The 11,842-nt window shown below is 45.1% G+C and overlaps 1 protein-coding gene across 7 annotated transcripts in view; it reads left to right on the plus strand.

The window, feature by feature from the left end:
• LOC146813000 (uncharacterized) overlaps positions 1-11,842 on the plus strand; it is a 66,213-nt gene that overhangs the window by 25,968 nt on the left and 28,403 nt on the right. For 4 of the 7 annotated variants that reach the window (XM_085620014.1, XM_085620016.1, XM_085620020.1 and 1 more), the window contains exons 3-4: positions 10,207-10,430; positions 11,493-11,596. In XM_085620014.1, coding sequence (XP_085476140.1) covers positions 10,207-10,430; positions 11,493-11,596 — 328 coding nt within the window. The remainder of the gene's footprint in view (positions 1-10,206; positions 10,431-11,492; positions 11,597-11,842) is intronic. The other 3 variants (XM_085620015.1, XM_085620017.1, XM_085620019.1) reach the window with 1 other exon arrangement.

Genomic DNA, 11,842 nt, shown 5'->3' on the forward strand with positions numbered 1-11,842 from the left:
GCCTCGTGAGCGCTATATGATAATTGCCAGAGAAGAGGAGCGCTACATTTTACCTATCTCACCCCCCAAGGAGTAAGTGCTTGGACCCTGCAGCGCTGTGCTGCGAGGGGAATCCTGGTGTGTGGGATTCCCCTACAATTTGCCACGAAGAGCGATGAGTCCACTCCGCATGTAGCTGTTTTTTTTTTTTTTTTATTCCAGCAGGAGCCTACCCCGCACTTCTGCTGCCCTTTTGCTGATTTAAATTAAGCAGGTGCCCACCCCGCTGCTTTGTGGCCCCCCGCGGGGACCCCCGGCGTAGGGATCCCCCCTGTGTGCATAAGGGAAGCAGGAGCCCACCCTGCATCAGCAAGAATAGTTTGAATTGCCGAGGCGGGCTGTCGCGCTGCCCGCGGCGACCCCGAAGTAAAGCAGAGCAAGCCTGGCAGTGGGCGGGGCCTCACGCCCTCGTAGAGTGGAAGCTGCGACGGGGGACAGCGGGGCTCTCGTGTGGAAGAGAGAGCCCCGTGCGTGTTGCTGTGTTGCCAGCGGAAGGAGGAGACAGCATCCCAGATAGATGAGCCCAGGGAAGGAGGGGCTCGATTGGATCCTCGCGGGCTCCATTGCTGCCTCCAAATGGAACCAAGGAGAAGAATCCCGGTGAGTGGGGGGCTCCGGGGAACATTGCGGGTGCCGGGAGGGGTACCCGGTGGGCCGTGTTGACTGTTGTGCACAGCTGCCCCACCTGACAGTGGGCAGCTGCACCGAGGAGGCTCCAACGTGGCCGTAATCCGGGGAGCTACACAGCGGCGCTGCAGTTGCGGGCCGCTGCAACGTTTTTTGGAACCTTTGGGCAAGTTCTGTTTTACAGTCCCGGAGTGGGACCCTCCCGGGCCGCAGTGGCGAAGGGCCACAGTTCTAACGTTGGGCACTCTTGACTTGTAGAGTCCCAGTGGGGGCTCTGGAGGCATGGCAGTGCCAGTTCTTCTTTTTGGCCAGGGCTAACTCTACACAACTGCCCTGCTGGACAGTGGGCAGTTGCAACGTGGCGCACTTGCCTGCATTAGAGTTCCAGAGTAGGGGCTCCCCCGGCGCAGTGGCGCCAAAGACTAGTCTGCCCTGTGGGACATTGGTGATGTGTGCAGCTTTTCTCTACTGCATTTATGCTGCTGGTTCTCTGCCTAAGGAGGTGCCTAATATTAATAAAACCAATGAAATTCCCCAGTTATAGTTAGCTCTCTTAACTATAACTTGTGCCCTTAGGTAAATATGACTTACGCCCTCACCATGCACTGTTTGCTCACACATTACAACACTCATGGCATCTTGTAAGATATCATTAATAATATCACTGCAATATTTGCAATGAGATTATTGATGAGAAAACTGTCCCTGGCAGGGGCGCGGGTTATAGTTACCTTAGAACTCAAGTTATTGTTACCAGAGCTAACTAGAACGGGTGATTTCAGTGGTTTTTGTTCGTTTAAAATTGTATGTTGTCACTGCATTTCTCACCTAGCTAGAACGTTACTTTATCCTTTGTTTTTTCAGTGAAAATAGATATCTATCTCTTCTGGACTGCAGTACGAAACTGCAAGTCCACAAGAAAGTGCTCCAGCATCTGAGGGCCATTACCAACTCCGATCCTAATTACCCTGTGGCACGCCCCTGTTAAAGAGGTACATGACCATGACCTGGACAAACTTGAGTATTTTGTGGTTGATGCAGTGCCACCGCTTAGACGTGGAGGCAATGCTAAGATGTCTAGAGACAAAATACATCTTAGAGTTGGATTGTGAGAGCCCATATGGCTTAAACACAACTGAGGATATATATACTTGGCTATGATGGCCAGAACATCCTATATCTCCATCTCCAATGTAAAACTTTGTACAACAAAGATTTGATTAACTTGTGTTCCCAATAGAATGCCAATATGAAATTATTTCAGAAGTAGGCACTTCTAGTAATTTCCTCCACACTGCCATCTCCCTACTTTTCGGGTATCCTTATTACTGTCCCAATACCTGGGTATCCTGTTCCAGGCCCCCCATGGTAGGCAGAATCAATTTTAATAACACAGTGCACTCCATTCACAGGGACAATGTTTTACAAGCCTCATCAGTATTGAAATGCGGTTTGTTGTATGCATTTAGATTCAATATATGCATCATTGAGTATTAAGTGTGAAATATAGGTATTGATACCGTGACAATGGCGAAATTTGCACTTGAGGAAAAAAATGTATCATGTGTTGATGTTCACATATAATTGTCAGAATAAGAGGGAGAAGAAGGTTCAGGCTAGGTTCGTTCTCCTATATCATCAAAGTACACTCAATTGATCATAGATAATGGATCATGAGAAACTAGCCTAAGTCAGCAGACAGTGGGTTCACCAAATTGGTGAGCCTCAACAATTTAGAAAAGAAAAATGTTTTTCTAGAGTCCCCTCACTCACCCACGGTTGCCCCTAGGTGACATGCTTCATCATTGGGGCCATCCCAAGCATCTACTGCATAGGGCGTGCTACGACTTGCGAGATTTACGCTTTAGGCTAGTTTCTCATGATCCATTATCTATGGATCAATTGAGTGATGTTCACATATAACACCTTGCGCTGTTTTGCACATGCAGAGGTGATCTATTACGGGTCAATGTTTACAAATAACATATTGCGTACGTTTGCCCATATCAAGGAGAATGATGCGCAACATTGGTAATTAGATTTTGAGATTGCTGCATTTATACTGTAATTATTGCGAAGTTTGCGCATGTGGGGAGTAATATTGTTTACAAACTACATATTGCGGAATTATGCACATGATGAAAATATAAAGCCTCATTGTTGCTGTATTCATACTGTAATTACTGCGAATTTTGCACATGTGAAGAATATTGTTTACAAACTACATATTGCGGAAATTTGCACATGACGAAAATGTCAAATATCCTTGTTACTGTATTTATACTGTAACTATTGCAAAATCTGCACATGTGAGGTATTGTTTACAAATTACATATAGCGAAATTTAGCACATGATGAAAATGATAAGATCATGACATACTGAGCCCAACAATGCTGTATAGAAAACAAACGGATAGTCTGTTTTCAGTTCCCGTTAGCACTTGGCACTTTAAAATTCAGGGGAATTATGGGTACGTCATGTGATCAAGGCCTCTAGGGCCTGAAACGCGTCATGGCAGCTGAGCACGTTTGAAAATAAATGAATAATATGCACGCATAAAGAGGTGTCCGTTCCCTTTCTGATTCCTGTGGCAGGGGATCGTGAAGAAAGGAGGTTTTGTGCGTGTGTGTATGTGTGTGTATATATATATATATTCAGTGAAAAAACCATAGGTTTCACACATGTTATAGTTAGCTGGACATTTTACTGATAAAAAACCAATGAAATTCCCCCGTTATAGTTAGTGCAGGCAACTATAACTCACGCGACCGCAATCCTCTGCTGATGCTAATACTGTATTTAGACAATTATTTGCCCATGTGTTCTTCCATTAAATTTTAGCTATAAATATATTACAAATATTTTTTTTTCATAAAGACACATATGTCATCAGCAGAGGATTGCGGTCGCGTGAGTTATAGTTGCCTGCACTAACTATAACGGGGGAATTTCATTGGTTTTTTATCAGTAAAATGTCCAGCTAACTATAACATGTGTGAAACCTATGGTTTTTTCAGTGAATTTGCAAGGTTTTTTAAATGCTAAGTTACTTTACGCCATTCGTGGCGTGCGCGCCCATTTAACGCAGTTCGTTCCGTGCGCGCACAGTGAGCACGCGGTGCGCTTCGTGCACCGCGCGCCCACTTAACGCAGTTAGTGCCGTGAGTGGGCCATGTACGCACGATGCGCTTTGCGCGCCGTGAGCACACGGAGGACATATTATGCGCGTCGTTGTGAAAGGTAAGCTTTTTAATTTTCTAAGGATAATAATGCCATGCACAACAGGTGACCTGCGGGCACCATTTGCACCCGGGGTGGGGAGAGTGTGGATAATTTTTTTTTAATTATTATTATTTTTACCGTACGCGTACGGTAAGCGTAATCGGCAATTTTCCGTAAAAAATTAAAAATGAATTTTTGGCCTTGGGGGTTCTTTGGGGACACATTCATCAAGGCTAGGTGGTTAGGAGCTGTCTAAACAGTCTCTTTACATGTTTTTTGCCTTTGTTTTTCCTCCCCCCCCCTCAGAGTGCGAGAGAGAAAATGGCGGCCGCCGCTTCCTGGTTTCGAACGATTCGAATGTTTACTAAGATCTAACAGCCAATCAGAATCGCGCACGGCACCGTACGCGTACGGTAAGCTTACCGTAAGCGCACGGTAAGCACACCGTAAGCTGGCTCAGATATATATATATATATTGATTTAAATGCAATTTTCTCAGGAACTACTGAAAAGATTTACACCAGACCTACAAAAGGCACTTCCTTGACATGAGGACTACCTCTCTGCCAAATTTCAAGTAACTCTGTTCAGCCGTCCGGGCTGTAGCTGTGTCTAAAGGTCCTATGGAAAAATGCATGGGAAAAACGGGTTTTGGGACCCCCCTTTTATCTCAGCCCCCGCTTGACGAATCCCCCCGAGACTTTCAGGGTAGGAGCGGAGCGGAGCGCCCCACCTATTTTGAAAATTTTGCGAGGATTCGTCGACCGGCGCCAAAGTTATTCCAAATAGAATGTTGCGGATTTCCTATGGAAACAGGGTCCTAACTATAACTACCTACTGGCGACCGCCAGTAGATAATATATATATATATATATATATATGTTTCACACATCAACAACACCCCTGCTCCCGAAGGAAAAGAGCACACACACGAGGAATGCAAAGAATACTGCTTCTTTTAATAAGATGGGCCTCCCACGACCCAGCAACCAGGAGAGACGCGTTTTGGCTGTCAACAGCCTTTGTCAATCTGATAGATATATATATATATATATATATATATATATATATATATATATATATCAAAACAATACCCTTTCAGGATTAGAATGCCACATAATTAATGGAAAAAGGTAAGCAGTGAACTGGGTAGTTCCCAAGTTTAGGGAGAGAGAAGCTCCTGTATATAGCACACACTACAACACCAGTGACACTCAATCTGCTCACCTCGCGTGTCTGAGGGAGAGATTTTAACCGCGGCGCGAATTCCGCCGTGGTGCGTCGGTTTAAAAGAGTGGGCGGGGCCGTGTTAGCCAACGGACGTGCGCAGCACTTTCTGAGGTAGTGCTCGCGACATTTGTTGGCCGACGCACGCAGCGAAGGGGTTAAGCATTGGATTAGCACATCACAAACCACGAGGCCGAAGGCATAGACATTTTATAAATGATTCCTGAATCCCAGATGGCAATATTGGACTATATTAGCCATGATGCTTTTTTATATGACATGATTTGATAATTTAGTTTAGTACTCTTTGGAATTATTTAGAACATTTAGCGTGATTTATGTGGTATTCATTGTTTTCATGACGTGCATGTATGTCTGTCAGTGTTTTGAGACATTTTTGAGGATGGATTATGTGCTAATATTTGAAATGTGTTTTAGGCAACAATGTGTATTATTATAATCAATCAATCAAAAGAACTTTATTTCGGCTGCTCGTGCCATAAAAGTACATAGAAATAAAATAAAAGACCACAAGTATTTACACAGACTGATCAATATTTGCAACCCTTACATTCATATAGGAGCTGACATCTACACAAGAATTTAAAATTTATAAAAGTAAACTTTAAATCACATATGCCAAGTTTTAGAAAAGTTGTTAAAACTTAATTTAAAAACACACAGAGGTACTTAGTGATTTTGGTCATGTGCTCCTACCCTGTAATTACTTTAAAAACCTTCTCCTTATGTGCCACATGGCATTTAAAAAAGGCGAAACGGCAAATACAGTTGGAGGATCAGTATCATATTTAAGCACTCTGTGGGCCTCTTGACTACGAACAAACCCCAGGTTTTTGCATATTTGGATAATCCAGCATTTACGGGGCAAGTCATATGCAGGGCAGAAATACAGAACATGGGTTTCTGTCTCGGCCGTTGATTTACATACAGGACACACACTCGAGTTCTCAGGGGCCCGTAGGCTGGAGTGCACTGCCAATGGTAAATTCCCAAATCTAAACTGTAAATACAGTTTCCTAGCCAGAGGAGGGTAGATTACATCCAAAAAGGATTCTTTTTTTGTATACCTCTTTGATTTGTAAAAACTCCATCGTCAACCTGCCCTCTTTGGCACTTTCTTGTAGGGACAAAAGGTTGGATTGCCTGTATTGATTTACGATATCCAGCCTAGATGTCAAGGCACAAGAGAGCCCTGGAGATAACCATAGCTCTGGCCTACCAAGCCTAGCAAAAAGATTCCTAATGTGGGCCAGCCACAGCAATTTACTGGGATTTAATCTTGGCAAAAGCTCCTTTAGCTCGGCTCTAAAGGAGGACAACTCTGGGGTTACCCATACCCGGTGCCAAAAAATCACAGGCCTGAGGGCAATCTCTTCGTCAATTGGCCTCAAGCCCAAATCCAGACGAAGGGGAACTAGTGGAGTGCTGCGTGGAAGGCCTATAAGCTGTCTCATGAAATTGTTTTCCAGCTTGACGAGATCAGAAGTAGAACAGTGCCCCCAGAGCTCTGCCCCATATAGTGTAGCCCCCCTGGCTTGGGCCTTGTATATCTCAACCACAGGTGCTGCCGGCTTGTATACAGTTCTGAATAGTTTCATGATCCCGCCCACTGTTTGATTTAACCTGAGTCTGGCCTTGGCCATCTGGGGGCCCCACCCAAATTGCTCAGATAGTGTGATACCCAGGTAGTCGAATATCCTCACGTTTTCGAGGAGGGATAGTGTGACACCCAGGTAGTCGAATATCCTCACGTTTTCGAGGAGGGTACCATTGAGAAAGGGATTTGGCCACTTACTCTTCGGGGGATTGAAGACCATAAATTTGGTCATGGCTAAGTTAATCTCCAAGCCTCTCTTGATGCAAAACTGTGTAAACCCGTCCAAAATATGTTGGATACCTAGGGTTGACTTGGACAATAACAAAGTATCGTCCGCGAACATAAGTGCGGGTATCTTCCCAGTGGCTAACTTTGGGGCGTCTATGTCTTTTATATTGTTGAGAAAGTCGATGAGCCCAATAATGGAGAGGCAAAATAAGGTGGGGGCTAGAACGCATCCCTGTCTCACCCCCTTTCTGACAGGGAAGCGTGTAGAAAGTTTTCCGCATCTCACCTGTGCATAGTTGCCAGTATGTAGCCTCACTAGCACATTGAGTAGATAGGGGGGGGATCCCGAGATCACTAAGCACTTCCCAGAGTTTCTTCCTGGGAACGAGATCAAAGGCTGACTTCGATCAACAAATATAAGATAGAGGCTGCCACCCTCCATCTTCACCGTTTTCCAGAATAATAGCTGTAATCTGAAAATCTGGTCCACGGTTGACATGTTTGATCTGAAGCTGGCCTGATATGGACTCAGAATCTCCTCTTCCTCAATCCACCCCTGTATCCGGGCCAGAAGGACCCTGCCCATCAGTTTTTGAGAGATGTCGATTAAGCTGATGGGCCTGTAGTTGGAGGGTAACAGAGGGCAGCCTTTTTTTAGGTCTCGCCTGATCCAGCGCATGCGCTGGTCTGGCGAGACATATTGAGAGGACTCCAAAAAGTGCTACCAGGCCAGCCTAGAGGTACAGTGCTTGTGTGCGGGTGCGCTTTATTGCGCTTTACCGCGATTACTTTCACTTTTGCGGCCGCATGGCCGCTTGTCTTAATTAATTTAAATTTTTCAATGTTGCCTTTACTTTATTCTGACCGTAATATATTGTGTTTGCTTTAGTCATGCTCTGAATGGAAGGCTACTTTATTTAGAACATACATCTCCTTTTTAAATTGTTTTTTTTTTTACCGTCTTCGCTCTAGTCTTTCTATTCAAGACGTGGCTCCGTCCCTATAGCCACGCCAATACCGGCTTTGATGTTTGATCGCGAATGCATAGCCAATAGGTCTCGCTTTTGGGACCTTATAAGTATTTAGTTATGCAACTGTTGCATGGCTAAACACTTATAAGGTCCCAAAGGCGAGACCTATTGGCTATGCCAATGCTTGTTAAATATTGGTACGATCTCAGTGCCATTCCAGGTATGGGGGGGGGGGTTGTGCCTTCAGGATGGCGTTAAATAGAGCCCACAGATAACGGACCCATATACTGGGTTCCTCCCGAAAAAGGTACCCCGGTAGTCTATCCAGACCTGGGGCCTTATTGGGGTGCAGACTGTTAATGGCATTTCCAACTTCCAGCATGGTTATATCCCAACCCCTCTCCTGGCAAAGCTCCGGAGTTAAACTCTTGCTATCTGGGCCAAAGGAACCATCATCCTCAGTCATACAGAGACTCAAAATGAGACTCCCACACTTCGGGCGCTAGGTTGGGTTCTGTTGCCAAACGTCCTTCCCCCATCTCAAGTGCTCACTATCCCCCAAAACAATTTCAAGTCACTGTCCCTTAAGGCAGACATAAGAACTTCCCACCTCTGTTTCCCATCCTTTCTTTTCTTGCAGAATCGTCCTCCTGTACCTGAGTCTGGCTAGTTTGATGATGGGCCTATCTTTAGCCTTCACATCGTGCACTAGCTCCCGTTTTGCTATGCGGCACTTGTTGTTAAACCATAAAAGTTTTGATCGATGAGTTACACTCTTTGAAATCACCGGGTAGAAGATATCGGTCAGTTTTGTAATTAGCTCCTCGTGAATTTTCTGGATCTTATCTCTATCCTCTACCGCTGCCTCCACCTGTCCAACTTCCCACATTCTGGCTATCATAGGTGTTACTATCTGGTAGACTTTAGCCAGTTTACGGGGAAAGTGTTGGATGTGGCTCCATCTAACTTTCCTTCTATTATTGGTGATCTTTAAAGCGCTAGGCCCGATCAATGAGGGGGGACAGAGGGTGGACCCACCAAGTTTCACCAGCTCCAGAATTGCAATCAGGGCATTGTGGTCACTATCCTGCCTCGGTTGAACGTGGAAATCCAGGACTTTTTCCCAGGTTCTGGTTTCCACCCAGATGTAATCTATTAGCGAGGCCTGGCCTTCTCTATGGAACGTAAATTGGGCGGGAGTGTCTGACTTGGTCCTCCCATTGCAAGCCCTTGGAGAGTGAAGCAGCATGAATGAATGGACTTGCATAGCCAGGGGGACCAATATTTGATTGGGGTAATCTGCGGAGCAGGAATTTACCAATATAGATCTTCTTCTGAGGGGGCCCCTTGAGTTAGATGGGTGAGTGGCTCGAATTGGCAGTTGAAGTCACCTCCTAAAATTAACGGGGACGCTGGGTCCAGGGTTGGGTTGACGTGCCCTAGGTGATCTATGGTGGCGGACTCTTGTCTGTTGGTCACAGGTCTTGAGTAGACCTTTATGAGGGCTAATTTCATCTTGGCAGGAAAAGACAGCAGAACACATTAGATGTCGTCGGTGGGAGTTGTCAGCTGCTCAGCTCTGCACCCAAAATGAGTGCCTACCCAGATCGTATAATCAAATTTAAATGCAAAAGGCATTGTAAGGATATTAAAAAAACATGCATTCTACAATTTGATTTTCTGTTGTCGTAGATTTACGCCATAGAGTAGGTTTGACAAGACATAAAAAACAAAAGAAAGTGCAGCTTTGCTTACTGGATGAGTTGTCAATGTTTAAACGCTTAGGAGGGTTCAGGGGTGGAGGATGGGCCTGCAGTGGTGAGCTTGTCAAGTGTGCTATACTGTGGCTCTGGCTGATTATACCAAAATACTGCCCGTATTTGTACAGTTGTGGCCCAGTGGCGGCCACTTTGAGGGAGGAAGGCACCTTCAAATCAGAGGGAGTCAAACATTTGGCTTTGCCTTAATAAGAATGTTTACATTTTTGTGTACATATACACTGTATTTAATAGCTTCTTATAGGCATAAACGACGAGTGAATTCTTTTCAAGAGCACCAGGATTTGTCTGTCTTTTTTAGTCTATAAAACAGATAACTATTTTTACAAATATTCTTCCTTTATTTAAAATGTCACTTTCTTGTATCTTTCAATTACACCCACTATGACTATTAATCCACAAATACCAGTTTTATTTAACTTGTACTTTATTAACAAACAGCAACTAAATCATTTCAATGAGATGTCCTGACAGTTTCCTCACTTCCTGTGCCAGCAGTTCCAGCAGGCCAGCGCGCTGATGAGCGGGGACAGACAGCGGAAAGTGCTGCTGAAGATCAAAAGGACGGCGAGGTGCTGCCCCCTTGTGACGAAGACTGGATCTGGTACCGGAACAAGTGTTTCTATTTCTCTGAAACAGAAGGAAACTGGACGGAGGCAAAAGACGCGTGCGATGCACTGAACTCCTCCCTGGCGATGGTTGACACCCAGAAGGAACTGGTAAGAGCTGTGGCAATACGTCATTCGCCATGTGCCCCCATCCTCACGAGGAGTAAACAGACTAAAAAACTCATTTGTTTAATCCTTCACTAAAATCATTCCTGCTGCCCTCTATGGAAGATACGCCGCTCCTTTCCTGTCCTGCGTGTGTGCTTTCAGAGGGCGCCCAGTCGTGTTCCATGATAAAAGATCATCTTTTATTTCACACTCGGGAAAAATAGATATAACACAGAATATGAAACACCATCATGTGCTAAAAGCCTTGTCTTGGAAGTGCGTGGGTGCGAGTGGGAAGCACATATGATCTACTCCCTTTAAGATGTATATTTGGGGTTCTGCGATCAAAGGAAGGAGGAAGCCTGTGAAGAGAGAAATAAGGGTTTCGGGGTGTCCAATGTAGGCCATGGAAGGGCAGGTGTATATCAGTATTTAGGCTAAGAAGATATAAATGGACGGAATACATTTCACACCCGGCCCGCATACTGAGGTAATACTGAAAATGAGGGCTGGATCAGTCCCTCTTGGACCTGTGTTGGACTCTTATAGGGACCTCCTCTGTTCCCTCTCAGCACCAGTATGGGGGTGCTGCGGAGTCTTGGTGGGGGGGGGGGCGGGGAGTCCACAGTTCTCTGGTCTGACTGTGATGCAGAAAGTGAAGCGATTCACTGTCGGAAAAGCAGGGGTCGCTCTCCCTAAAGGTTGTGTTGATGTCTTGGAACACTTTGTAAGGTCGAGTTATGATCACTGGGAGGGGGGGGGGGGGGCGCGTGGGTGGGGGGCGTTACAGAGTCTGGGGGCGTCCACACTTCACTGGGCCATGACACAGAAAGTGAAGTCATTCACTGTCAGAAAAATTCATGTTCTAAGCTTCTCTCCTTCATGAGACACTACCACTCACTGCTACTAACAGTAACCACTATTAATATCATCTCTATTCATATTAACTTTCGATTGCCTTTTGTCTGTCTGGGCACTGTAATCCCACTGAACTACTGACACAAGAACAATCAGTAAATCTCTTGATGATCTTTTTTTTTTTTTTTTTTTTCCCCTCATTTACAGGATTTGCTGATGCGCCGCAAAGGGGATCCCGATCACTGGATTGGCCTCTGGAGGGATTCTGAGGAGCGGTGGAGATGGATTAATGGCACTGCATTCAGTAACTGGCAAGTACACACCAGTTTGCTTTTGTTACCTTTTAAATGTTTTACACAAACAGCAAATCGAGAATCTAATGACAACACCAAATGCTGCTGCGGAAACAGCTCTCCTTGTAGAGCTACAAAGAGACCCATATTAATGAAGAACAGTTCTGCACCTCTGGGGTGGGGAGTTCCATTATAAAAGTATAGCAAATTGTCAAGACATTTTTTTCTAATATAAGAAAGCAGTGGCGGCTGGTGGAATTTGAA

Source organism: Triturus cristatus, chromosome 7 (genome assembly GCF_964204655.1).
Source record: "Triturus cristatus chromosome 7, aTriCri1.1, whole genome shotgun sequence".
Lineage (NCBI taxonomy): Eukaryota > Metazoa > Chordata > Amphibia > Caudata > Salamandridae > Triturus > Triturus cristatus.